The sequence below is a fragment of the Fundulus heteroclitus genome, chromosome 12 (genome assembly GCF_011125445.2).
Source record: "Fundulus heteroclitus isolate FHET01 chromosome 12, MU-UCD_Fhet_4.1, whole genome shotgun sequence".
Taxonomy (NCBI): domain Eukaryota; kingdom Metazoa; phylum Chordata; class Actinopteri; order Cyprinodontiformes; family Fundulidae; genus Fundulus; species Fundulus heteroclitus.
This window is the reverse complement of record NC_046372.1, coordinates 12,346,848-12,360,366: the sequence shown is the minus strand read 5'-3', so window position 1 is coordinate 12,360,366 and position 13,519 is coordinate 12,346,848. Positions and strand designations below refer to the sequence as shown.

Here is a 13,519-nt window from a genome sequence, read left to right as displayed (position 1 = left end):
CGTTTGAGCCAAAATCTCTTGTTGGCACCACAGATGTGAGTTTAGATCCGCAGGAAGGCTCAATCCAAACAGTTTAAAGCCTGAAACGTCTCTCACCCCCCAGCTTTTAACTGAGGGAGCCCCAGTTGCTTCTGTTTTTCTAACCTGTTTGACGTCAGACGGCGACATTGTGTTAGCGTTGTAACAATGTAGTTTTAGGTCGTCTCACCTGAGCTTTCTTCTCTTTGCGCTCCAACACCTTCTGCAGCTCTTTTCTCTGCTTCTTTGTCAGGGGTCTTTTAGAGGACGCGGGTCGTTTTAAGCCCCCCTCTTTCTTCTTCTGCTTGCTTCTGGAGGCAGGAAGGACCAGAGCGTTGCTGTCGTCCACACCTTTCATCCGATCCCCATCTGACATGAACAAATAGACCACTGAGGAGGCTGCTATTAAACAATAACCACTTGGATGATAATAAGCATGTTCCCCACCATGTAGCTCCACCACAACAGCTGTCTTCTCTTCCTTCGCTGGTTGCTGCGGTTCACTTTTCTGCCTTCCTTTCCAGTTGTGCTTCTTCCTTAACTTTCCCATTTTTTACACCGAGACCTGGATATTACACAGACAGCCAACAAGAGACCCAGAAACAGACCAGGTTAGTGCTCTAGCAGCTCAACTACCGCGAGAGGACAACCGTTATAAACCGCGTTCTTCAGACTGATGACGTCATGCTTTTAACTGTCGTAACGTTCGTACCTTTTCGGCATCAATTGTCTAAAAAAGGGGGGAAAAAGCCGCGTTAGAGAATAAATAAGCTGCTGAAGAAAGTGTCCTGCACAGATCTCACGTGTAAACACGCCAAGGTCCATCTATTAAAACTGTCCCCCCAGAAACACGAGTTGGTCCGTAGAAGCGTTCCGCTGTAGCGTCGAATTAATCAAATTAAATAATTGAGAGGGCGAGAAATATGTTAATTACAAACAGAATTAATTGCAGATATGATATAAAATTCCAATAAATGAATTAAATTCAAGCTGAAAGATAAAAACATTTTTCAAAATAAGAAGTTAAGTAAAATAATTAAAAAGTGAAAATTAAAAGGAAGAGATATATAAAAGGGACATGACAGATTGCAGAAAGAAAAGAGAAAAGAAAAGAAAACATTAAAAGAGAACGGAAGAAAAAAAAGCAATAACAACAAAGCAAAAATAATTAAAGCCAAAAGAGACGAGAATAATAATATAAAAAGAAATGAACAGAAATTAACATATAGAAAAGAAAATGAGAGTAAAACAAATGGAGAGAAGGTATAAACGAAAAAAATAAAGCAGAAAATAAATAAAATCATAAAAGACAGAAATAGCATGAAGAAAATGAAAGAAAAATATAAAGGTAAAAGAATAAATGATAAAATTCAACAAACTTTAAGAAGTGTTCATACGTGATACTTAACAAAAGTATGACAAACGTAATATGAAGTATACTTCTTAAAGGCAAAATTTTAATTTTTTTAATATAAAAAAAGCTCAACAGTGCAAGTGGGTATGAATTCACTTCTTTATTTTTGTCTTTAAATCATAATTCAAAATATCTGATATATAGATTCAAAGAAACAAACAAGTAGACATGAAAATTAGAAAGAGTCCTGCAAATGTATGTGTTGTGTCCTGCAAAAGTTTGCAGGACACAACATATACATAAAAAAGGCAACAGAATTTTTTTGTTGGAATATACTATAATGTATAGTTGTAATGACAAATAAAGAAAGAAAAGAAAGAAACAATTTCTTAAAATTACTACATTTAAAATTTACATTGTTGTTCATTGCAAATGACAAACAAACAAAACAAGACTTATGATGACCGCTTTACCTAATTTAATTTTGATCAAAAATAGCTGAAAAGACATTTAAGTTAAACTGTTTTATTTCTTCTTGGTATATTGGAACAAATGTGTGGTAGTACCAAAGTGCATTGGGAACAGACACATATATGTGAAAGGTTATGTAGGTAAATCTGCTGAAAAAACGTTTTAAACAATTAAATTGTCAAAACTTAAAAAACGAATAAACACATAAATAAATAAAAAACAAAATGTATGGGACAGTGATATTTTTATTTCTTGTTTTATTAATCATTCCTTTTAGCTCCTTTTTTCCTGTTGATCTATTGGTTTATGTATTTTTTTGCAGCTCATGTTGAGCAGGACTATCTTGCCGTAGAGATGCAAAATGGTCTATTACGTCCATCCGTTATCTATACCCAGTTATCTTTGCAGGGTCGATGAGGGGCTGCCTATCCCTAGCAGTCATTGGGCAAGGGGCAGGGTACACCCTGGCAAAGGTCGCCAGTCTTACAGGGCAACACAGAAACACACAGGACAAGCATGCATGTACACATTCACACCTAAAGGCAATTTTGAGTAACCAGTTAACTTATGGACTGTAGGAGGAAGCTGTTATACCCGGAGAAAACCCACCCATGCACAGGGAGAACATGCAAACTCCATGCAGAACGACCCAAGATAGAATCCAGGGTTCAAACCCAGGACCTTCTCGATGCAAGGCAACGATGCTGCCAATTGCACAGCCCACATGGCATATTCCATAGTTTAATAAATTAAAGAAGAAGAATAAAAACAAAACAACGAATAACTGCAAAACCAGAAAGACTATGACAACATATCCTTGGACAACTACCAATGGCTTTAACCCTGGCTGGGTTCTTGTTTTGGCTATTTTCTGCATATTTTTGATTTATAATAGTTTATAATGATCAGTGGCAATAAACTAAAATTAAACGTAAAATGTTATAGTAAAGTCTTGATCCTGTCACAAAAGTTTCACAATGTCCAGTTTGACCTGACATTTAACCTGAACCTGTGTAAGCATCTGTGGTCGTCAAACCAGGCTTCCCTACAGTGAGGCAATTTTAACAGCTTCATCTCAGACGCTGCTGTCCTTTAAACGCTCATAATCCTTCTCTCAGTCATCATCCCCGACCGTGAAGCTTTCCTCTGTGGTTCGCTTGGCCTCCCTCGTCAGCCTCTCGAATCTCTTCAGGAAAACGAGGAGAGCCACCAGCAAAGCCGCCTGCATCACCACAAACACAATCAGAGAGCCCAGAGAGGCGAGGGCCAGGTTGCAGTACCAGTAGTGGCAGGTCTCCAGCACCTCCTCCTCGGTCAGATACACCACAGACCGGCCTCTCAGGCTGGGAGGAGAGCTGCAGTTTACCCCCAGATGGGACGTGACGTGGGCGGGCTGGCGTCTCAGCCAGGCTCGCAGGTAGAGGATGCCGCAGTCGCACGTCCAGGGGTTGCCGTGGAGGGAGACAGAGAGCAGCTCCGTCAGGTCGTCCAGCGCCCCGTTGGGGAGGGTGCTCAGCAGGTTGTCGTGGAGGAGCAGCTCGGTGGTCACTGCAGGGAAACTGGAGGGCATGGAGGCAGAGGTGAGGGATTTGCCGCTGCAGTCCACCTGAACACCCTGACAGGAGCAGGGGTGGGGGCACGCCAACGACCTGGGACCTCCAATTAAGAAGAGAAGGCACAGGAGCAGGAGCGCCGCCATGGTTGCCAAGCTGCAGAGAAGAGGCAAAAGATCACTGGGGTCAGAGGAGCAGCTTAAAGAACAGAGGGATTCAGACTTTTTACTATAGCTGCACCCAAACTACAGGAAGCAATCTCAAAATTACAAAATAATACTCAATTTTATTCCTTGACATTTAAACTGAATTGAGTTATATCTTTCAAATTCATTTTTAGCTTGTTGTCTTGTTTTGTATTGAAATATAAACTTGTTTTCTCTCATGATCTCATTTTATTTGCATTCGAATGGACTACATCTGGGCCATAGTTTAAATTTAATAAGTCATTGTTATGTTTTTATTATTAATTTTATTTGTAGAATGCCTTTTGTTAGCAGAGTAACAAATTGCCCATAGATCCAACTTGTAATAGGTCCATTTTATAAACAAATATCACAATTCTGTCCGAGAACAGAGGATAGGAACACTAATATGACACCATTCCCACTTTTCTATTGAAGTCTGGTTTTGGTTGGTTAGAGTTGGTGGACATCGTCTTGCTTGATGTGCACATTCATCTGAAGAAAAGGTCCTCAGAACTGCTTTTCAACCTCAGAAAGGTTTTGTCCAGAGCCGGCCCCGGGCATAAGCAAACTAAGCCATTATTTGGGGCCGCCAAATCATCAGGGGCCTCCTGTTAATGCTTAAACCTTACCACAGACCATAGACCTATAAGATTCTTGTGCTTGCTCATTGAAAACGAGAAACATTTTGAATTGTTTGGGATTTGAATTTAACATTTGAATTAATTGACAAGTTTACTTTTGAAAATAACAAAAATAATCTTCTTTGTTTGAATGTTGTTTATTGTTTTCTTTTTGTTTGAGCTTGGTTTGTACACAAATACATCTCAGCATTAATAACCAATCATCCATGACCGGTTTTAAGCTCAGCCAATTAAAGTTGGCCCTCTCTGCCAGACTCCAACAAAACTGTATTGAAACACTGTTAGCGATGGCCGGGTCTTAATAGGAATAGCAGCCCCAAGTCAAACTCAAGGCAACCATGGACCAGTCCTGGTTTTTGTGCATCAGGGATGCAGGGCCCGACTTAGTTGAAAAGCTTGATCCACCTTTGCTGATTGCAGCTGTGATAAAGGTCTGTTTTGTGTGGTATGGGATGCAGAATTAGTTAATTTTTAAATAAAGCTCTGCAAGGTCCCATTTAACCCGTCATCGAGATGTTCCTTGCTAAATTCAGTAACTTCTTGAGCTTCTTTACATTGTTCAGTTTCAAAGAGGAAAATGTGACAACATCTAAATACCATCGTTGATACCTCATGTAAAAGTGACCTTTGAGTGCCAACAAAAGTCATGCGAACCTCTGTGTCTGGATGCGTCTTTAGGCAAAAGAGATGGACGTGAGCATCAACTTTTCGATGGGGATTCGGCTGGTTCCTTGAGAAACATGTATTGGACCAAGTCGGGCCTTTTCTCCTTGTCTTTAGTTGTTTTTGATGTGAGTGCTGGTGTGGTGACTGGGCAAGAGGCAGGGTGCACCCTGGACAGGTCGCCAGTCCATCACAGATCTTGATGGCTTTTAGGTACTTAATTAGATTAAATTCTTACTTCAACAAGCATTAATCTTTCTTTAACTCTTCCTTGAAATATTCTGTGCATCTCAGAACTGTTTGTCTTGTGGACCAGGAGTGAGGATTAGATTTTTCCTCTATGGTTTACGGTAAAGTGTCAGATTTCCCAGGTTGATTCTTTCAATAAATCCTTAAATAGACAATCTCTTTGTTGTTGTTTTTATTTAATTATCAAGCTGGCTTGTTTTTGAGAACCAATGAGACTGGTTGGTTTCCCTCTCCAGTGCCGCTACATGCATGCTCAGTATGAGGGATTGCTGCAAAGCCAACAACACAATGGAAGTAACTATCCGCTGTCGATACGCGCTCATCCAGGAGTGAAGGCTGCAAGTCAATGACTCAATGCAATCTGCTGGGTTTCCTTAGAAACATTTTTAACCAATTTAAGAAATAAACCAAACTTGACAAATTATTTTGGTAACTAGGATCAATTGGATTGTATGTACTTGACTTGGAATATTTCTGTTTGACTTAAATAGTTTTTTTGTGTTTGTTTGCCTTGAGATTTGTTATGAATTGGGTTAGGATAGGGTTAGGTTAATTGGGGCTGCATAAATAAAATGACGTGAACTGGATAACCTTTGACTTTAGTAGTGATGCAACACTACTTTCAAAGTCAGGAATTACTGTTTATATAAATTTGAATGTCGCTAAATATACAGAAACCATCCAACATTTTTTCGAGCATTAACTACGTTATATTGTTTTTGTTCCATACAAACTGTATCATTATGTCAAATATTCCCAAGAAATTTGTGTTTAATAATATCTACAGATTTTACCATGACAAATATGTAACATCCCACCAGCTTGTTGTGCTCTATCAGAAATTTTACTCACCCTCCAATGGTGACTTAGGGGTCATGAGATTTTTTTTTATTTTAAATTGTATACTTTTAAACATTTTAATGTGCACCCTAGATAACAAAACTCTTTGCTTTTTTTATGCAGCACAACAAGACGGTTTTTACTGGACATGTTGCATGCCAAAATACCACATAAAGGAGTAAGTTATGAAATGTAAAAAGAAAAAAAGTTGACCTTTACCTTCGTTTCTGCGCGTCCTCTGTGGATGACTTTGCTTCTTCTGGTTTGTTTCAGAAGAAGAGTGAGTTAGGAGTGCGCCAGCTGGCTCACACTGATAAAGACTGCTGTCAAATTATAAGCGCGCATTGAAACCCACACAGGCTCGCGTGCGCACAGATAATCTACACCAGCACAGAGAGTCTGTCAAAAGGTCCTCCTACTCTCTATGAAATCCACTCAAACCTAAGGACAGAATATATTTTCATAATCACCATTATGAAGTATCTAGTAAAATTTAAGTTGATACGTTAGAAATGAAAAAGTGTGCTCTTGAGTAAAAACCATAATAAATTGTTTAATAGAGAGTTTCCATGATTAAATCTCATGAATCTTCACAGAGAACTGCAAATGATTATTAAACATTCAATGCTGGATCAAAACTCAGGTGTTATTTTCACACCAGGCAGGCTTCATTACTTGACATGGGGCTTTTAAGGCTGTTTTTTTTTTCATTCAAGTTTCACTTTAATCCACTACAAAGACTCTGCAGCGTTTAGATACATTACACATTCACTAATTAAATACATTTTGATGAGAGGACCGGTCAGACGGCCCAGAGATTGTTTTTATATTCCTTACAGTGTTGGTCAGTGGGTGAGAGGCGGGGAACACCCTGAACAGGGCGCTGGTCTACCATAGAGCAACACAAAGCAGTCAACCATACATGCACAATTACTGTGGGCAATTCATGCATGTGAACTTCATAAAAGAAGAGCTCCGGCCAGGATTTAAACCCAGGACCTTCTTACTGTGAGGCGTCTTTGCCAACAAAGAACTCTCAGCTCTAAGAGACAACTCTGTAGAGTTTACCGTTCGTCTGGGGCATTTTATTTCTCACATTTTGATCTAAACTTTAGATACTTTAATTCAATTCAATTCAATTCAATTTTATTTATATAGCGCCAAATCATGAAACATGTCATCTCAAGGCACTTTACAAAATCAAGTTCAATCATATTATACAGATTGGGTCAGATTATACAGATTGGTCAAAAATGTCCTATATAAGGAAACCAGTTGATTGCATCAAAGTCCCGACAAGCAGCATTCACTTCTGGGGAATACTTTACAGAATTAAATAATAATTGAACTTTATTGATCTCACAATGAAGAAATTCACTTCTGCATCTTAACCCATCCCCTTAGGGAGCAGTGGGCTGCCACTGTGCGGCGCCTGGGGAGCAATTGGGGGTTAAGGGTCTTGCTCAGGGACTCAGAATGGCAGCTTTTGGGAGTTGAACTCAGAACCTCTGGGACCGAAGCTCTGTGCTCTAATCAGCAGGCCACCACTCACACCAAAAAAACATAATGATATGTTTTTTTAATGATAAAATGCAGTAAAAGGTAAATGTTTGCCTATTTGACAATAACTAACTTGGTAAAGTCTGGTTTATTTTTACTTACTTCAAAATTTAAAAAAAAAAATCCCTACATGATTGAAACTATTGCTATTTGTGACAAAACTTCGAGAGTGACACAAAGTACTGGAGCTGGAACATATTGACGCGTCCACTTCCGGGCAGGAAGACGATGCTGTGAGCAGAGGGAGGGAATAATGGCTGCAAGAGATATGAATATATGAATCAGCAGATCATCTTCCTGCAGGAGTTCCCTCCTCCAGCCGCGCTGATGATGTGTGGACGTGATAAAGGACACGGCTGTGCTCCCTGGGCCCCGTCCTCTAAAGATCAAATAACGAGTCAGAGAAGCCAGGCTGCCAAGAAGAGGAGTTTATTAATCACACCTTTGCAAAAATGGGACACAAAGACTGAGCTCACAGCCTTCAGGGCTGTCATCAGCAGCAGTAAGGTCGACACACACACACACAAACACGCACACACACAGTCACCTGCACACACTCTGCAGTCTTAACTCACATGGAGGTTTCACTACATCAATGGCTTTATTCACATCCAGGGAGATAAGTTTAGGACAGAAGCAGAGACGTCGTATTTGCTCCTCGTTACTTATTTTCCGTAGTGTAGTGGCGACGATGCAAACTGCACACTGGATGCATTAAATACAAGCACACGGACTCAGCTACAAAGCAGTAAAAAATAGGCCCAAAGCTTCCAGGAGATATGAGTAATGACGGCATGCACACACATGCACTCTATAATGCACAAACCCTTATTTTAGCCGTTAGCCGTTGGCTATGAGTGCATCTTCAACCCAAACCGTGTGTTAAAACTTGCTGGAAGAGGATGCTTATACTGACCATTAGAAATTCTAAATGTTAGAGAACAAATTCACGGCAAATTTTAGATTTCAATGAGTTAGAACGTCCGTAGGAGAGGGGAAAATAAGGAGTTTTATGGACGGAAAACTGGAGCTAAAGAAATGTCATGATATCCAACACAGAATTGCATAATCAAAACAACACCCATGTTCAAATCTAAACATTAGCCTACAGGTCTTTACAAAACATCTCACATTATACCCCCAAAAAAAAAAAAAAAAGTTAAGCACTGCGTTATAAATTAGATACGGAGAAGTTATTTAAATTATATCTTAAAATTATATGAGTTGATATCACAGCCGGAGGGGCTCAACATTTGAAAACATGAACGACCTCCAGGCAAACAGACAAAAATGGAGCACCAAACTGAAGAGAAATGCAGAGTCAGCCAGAGTCGCCGCTCCGAGCACTCCAAATCCAGGTGTGAAGGTCTCGTGGTCGTAGAGGAGAGAAACAGCACGTGGCGCTGCCTCTGGAAATGTCACTGATCCTTATCGTGCATCTGCTGCTGGATTTTATTCAGCATCTCCTGCATCCTCTTCAGCTGCAGAGAGAAAGAGAACGGAGGGTTAAAGTGGACACGTCAACACACCCTGACATGCTGTACGTGAAAACAGATGTGGACATAAATGGAATGAGAAATAAAGTTGTGAAACGCAAAACATTTTCCATGCTTTATTTATTTATTTTTCTTGCAGACATTTCAATACTTGGAAACTGATTTAATCAACTTCCATACTTTTAAAGACTGCACAGGAAGCCTCCATAGCCTACACAGCATCATGAGATTGGGACTTTGGGAAGGCTTTTACTAATCCTAACCTGCTCTATCCCAAAACCCATCACTTAGGAACTGCACCACTATGTCTTTGCATGTCAGTTCACATGAAGCTGTCATGTTTGCATTTTAATGGCTTAAATGAGTCCAGCACCGTTTAATTCCTACGAGTAATCCAGTCATAGTTAGTTGAATTGAACCAGATTTAATTACATACAGTCCATTACAACGTATCTGGTTGTGATTTTATTGCATTGGGAATTATTGCCTTCAGTCATAATGCCACTTATTTTATAAAGATTGGTAGTGAAGTGGAGAACAATCAATTTTAGACATGTTGATGTGCTTCCATTCCTTCCATTGTCTACATCTGTGCATCCTTAAGACATTGACGTACCTCCTCATCTTTCATCTTAATTAGCTTCTCAGTGTCCACGTCTGGAGTGGACAGTGGCAGGATGGGAATGGGGCTCTCAATCCGGTTGTCCTGAGCCAGTTTACTAAGAGGTGAAACAGAATGAAGAGGAGGGATGAAACGTTCTCTTCAAATCTGGAAGCATCGACGGCAGGTTCACAAAAACATTCTCATTCCACGGCTTGTTTCTCATCAGACTCCTTCTCACACACACACACGGGGACAAACCTGGTCATCTCCTGGATGCACTGCGCTCTGTAGTTTTCATAGTGGACGTCACAGGTGACGTCTTTAAGGTCGTGCATGTGCGAACGGATCAGCATGTTCCTCAGTTTCACAAAGTCACAGTGCGACTGGTTTTCCACTGAGGACAGAAACACGTTGATGTAATCAATAAGCCAGGTTAGAACATGGATCAGGTTCTCGCAAGTGACACCAACCACTAACCTCAATGTATTTTATAGGGATTTTTATGTGACATACCAACACAAAGTAGCATAATTTTAAGGTGGAAGTAACACAAAGTTTAAAATTTTCTTTTTACAAAAAAAATAAGCAAGCAGAGATTACAAATGTATTCAGCTTCCCTTTAATCTGACAGTATTTTAAAAAAAACATCATCATCCAATCAGTCAATAAAGTCCACGTCTGCAATTTAATCTCAGTGCAAATACAGCTGTTCTGGTCAAAAAGGTTTATAGCAGAAAATTAATAAACAAACAGCGCGTTGAAGACTAAAGAATATAGTGGTGGAGAAGGTATAGGTTAGAAAGCCTCATTCCAAACTTTGAGAATCTCAGCACTGTTTAATCCATTATCTGAAAATGGAAAGCGTAGAGGGAACAACAGCAATCGTTCCAAGTCATGGCAAGGAGAAGATTAATGAGAGAAATAGCCAGGATGCCCGTGGTTACTCTGGAGGAGCTGCAGAGACCTGTTGCTCACGAAGAGATGAAAGTCGTATGTCAGGCAATCTACAAATTGTTGAAGGCGAGACAGACGATTGCCATAAACCATGTAGGCAATAAATTTTTTTTACTTCTTGGTCTGCATGCAAAATGCTGTGTGTGGTGGAAAACCGAAACTCTGAACACGTCATTTACATCATGTAGCATGATGATGATAACAATATGCTGATGGGAAGCTGGATCTTCCTTAAACACAGAGCAATCCAGGAAAAGAAGAGGTTGCACTGCAAAAACGGAACTAAAAATAACTAAAATCTTCTTGAAATGAGTGCATTTATCCTTGATTTGAGCTGGTAAATAAAATGATTTGCCAATGGAATCAGATTTTTGCACTTAAAAATAGGAAGAACTCATCTCCATCATCCTATTTAAAGTGCAGGATGTCTAATTGTCTTATTTTAGGGGTCAAAATACTCATTCTATTGGCAGATAATCTTACTTACCTGCTCAAATCAAGGACAAATGTACTAATTTCAAGAAATTCTTACTTATTTTTAGCTGTGTTTTTACAGTGAAATGACTTGAGACGTGGCCTTGAGACGTCTCTGGGGCTTAAATCAAAGCATGTTCACGTGTAACAATGGCCCAGTCAAAGTCCACACCTTTACTGTGTGCAGTTTGCATTCCCAGCGGTGAGAGCCGAAAACAATGCATGGTTCATGAAATTACCTTCAACAATCCCCCAGGGGTACAGTCTACCTCTCACCCTCTGGCCTCTGGCCTCCACCACAGTGTTGCTGCCGATCACGGCGAACGGCGTGCACTCCTGCATGCACAAGGACACGTTTGTTATTTTGACCCCAGTCTGCGGGGGGAAAAGCTGACTGAGCATGCTGGTGCACATTCGCATAGTTCGACACATTCTCTAAAGACCCATGTAATCGAAGAGAAGCATCACAGGAGACTGTTGAGACATGAAACACACTACAAGCCGTTTATTTTCTTGCAGTTTTAAGATAGAGGAGGTAAAACATCACAAGGTTAATTTTATTAACTTTTAAGCATCACGATATATCATGTCAACGCTAAATAGATGGAGTTCAGAAGATTCACTGTTTATGTGCCAGATTAAGAATAATCAGCAGAATATCCATTTCTGGGACATGTGCGCTATTATTTACACCAAGACACTAATGATGCAAATGAGAGCAATCTCAGACTTCTTGTTTGCTTTAGCAGAGGCTTTTCAAAAACAAAACAGAACTACCTTATATCAAATTGATTATTTTTTTTAATATCACATGATTTAATAGGCTTTTGTGGAGCTACTTCCTTTTGTAAAAGATTATGGAAAGTCTGGAGATTTTGAATTTAGCATATTAATGCTGAGCTTTTCAAATATTTTCAGGAGGCATTGCTTAACTCCATTTACTTGCATCACACTAAAGTGGAGAAGTAATACTTGAAAGTAAGACACGCCTTTGCTACATAAAACTGGAAGGTGCACAAAATAAAAACACACCTCAGGCAGTATTACAAAATACTGCCTGAGGTTCAACTGTGATTTCCTAAAGACGGTTTGTGGTCTACACACGACAGAGTATATTTAACCATGATCTGAATAATAACAAAATATACCAACAACCTACTGGAGACTAACAAATAAAGATCCAGTAAAGATTATTTTTGTTGCATTTCTCAAAACAATGAGAGAACTTTGCTGCTCTTACTTAAAAAAAAATACAAATTAGTTGTATCCAATTTGTAAGCAAACAAACTGGTAGTGAATGTCGATTATTCTTTAAACTTAGTGGAAAAGAATCAAAATTCTCAACATTTCGGTCTAAAAGTGTCATCATTTTGTAAGAAAAGATGTTAAAAGTTTCACTAGATTGCGTTGTCACAGTGTTGTTTACACCTAATAATCCCCCCAATTAGGATGTGTGCATAACACGATCTCACACTAATCTTTTTTTTAAAGTCCAAAATGTTTTTTTGAGTACATTTATTGTCAAAACCTCATGTTAAGAATTAATAATAACACTTCTCCCCCAACATTTCACAAGGTTTAAGAGCACAGAGGGGAAAAAATAAATTTTCATCCCTCTTTCTGTCTCTAGATTGCTAATTCATCATCTCACGCACACTAACCGATTCTGTTCATAACTTTTATGGACAGAATTTCTAGGCGCAGCCAAGGTGTTGAGGGGATCTGTTTTGGTGGCCTTAGGATTGCGTCTCTGCTATTCGCGGATGACGTGGTCCTATTGGCTTCATCATGGGTATGATCTACAGCTCTCACTGGAGTGGTTCGCAGTCGAGTGCGAAGCGGCCGGGATGAAAATCAGTGCCTCCAAATCCGAGACCATGGTCTTGAACCGGAAAAGGGTAGAGTGCCTTCTCCGGGTTGGGGAGGATGTGCTGCCCCTAGTGGAGGAGTTCAAGTATCTTGGGGTCTTGTTCACGAATGAGGGGAAGATGGAGCAGGAGATCGACAGGCGGATTGGTGCAGCGTCTGCTGTGAAGCGGCGCTGCAAGATCCGTTGTGGTGAAGAGAGAGCTGAGCCAAAAGGCGAAGCTCTCGATTTACCGGTCGATCTACGTTCCTACCCTCATCTATGGTCACGAGCTTTGGGTCGTGACCGAAAGAACGAGATCCCGGATACAAGCGGCTGAAATTAGTTTTCTCCGTAGTGTGTCTGGGCTCTCCCTTAGAGATAGGGTGAGGAGCTCAGTCATCCGGGGAGGACTCAGAGTAGAGCCACTGCTCCTCCACGTCGAGAGGAGCCAGTTGAGGTGGCTCGGGCATCTGGTCAGGATGCCTCCTGGACGCCTCCCTGGTGAGGTGTTCCGGGCAAGTCACACTGGGAGGAGGCCCAGGGGAAGACCCAGGACACGCTGGAGGGACTATGTCTCCCGGCTGGCCTGGGAACGCCTTGGGATT

The 13,519-nt window shown here is 40.4% G+C and overlaps 3 protein-coding genes across 4 annotated transcripts in view; all 3 read right to left on the bottom strand.

The window, feature by feature from the left end:
• The window catches only part of dhx37 (DEAH (Asp-Glu-Ala-His) box polypeptide 37), a 50,750-nt gene extending 49,888 nt beyond the window's left edge, over positions 1 to 862 (bottom strand). The window contains 3 exon segments of the mRNA XM_036143961.1: positions 209 to 387; positions 466 to 606; positions 731 to 862. Coding sequence (XP_035999854.1) covers positions 209 to 387; positions 466 to 568 — 282 coding nt within the window. The 5' untranslated portion in view covers positions 569 to 606; positions 731 to 862.
• A 661-nt stretch (positions 863 to 1,523) lies between these two features.
• Positions 1,524 to 6,305, bottom strand: gp1bb (glycoprotein Ib platelet subunit beta). Its single transcript, XM_012856670.3, has 2 exons — positions 6,197 to 6,305; positions 1,524 to 3,552 (listed from the first exon to the last, which is right to left on the bottom strand). The coding sequence occupies exon 2, from the start codon at positions 3,540 to 3,542 to the stop codon at positions 2,958 to 2,960; it is 585 nt and encodes a 194-aa protein (XP_012712124.2). The 5' UTR covers positions 3,543 to 3,552; positions 6,197 to 6,305; the 3' UTR covers positions 1,524 to 2,957.
• Positions 6,306 to 7,945: 1,640 nt separating this feature from the next.
• Positions 7,946 to 13,519, bottom strand: part of sept5a (septin 5a) — a 36,232-nt gene continuing 30,658 nt past the window's right edge. For both annotated transcript variants that reach the window (XM_012856667.3, XM_012856666.3), the window contains 4 exons: positions 11,305 to 11,401; positions 9,896 to 10,031; positions 9,650 to 9,752; positions 7,946 to 9,018 (listed from right to left, as the gene is read on the bottom strand). In XM_012856667.3, coding sequence (XP_012712121.1) covers positions 8,956 to 9,018; positions 9,650 to 9,752; positions 9,896 to 10,031; positions 11,305 to 11,401 — 399 coding nt within the window. In that variant the 3' untranslated portion in view covers positions 7,946 to 8,955. The remainder of the gene's footprint in view (positions 9,019 to 9,649; positions 9,753 to 9,895; positions 10,032 to 11,304; positions 11,402 to 13,519) is intronic.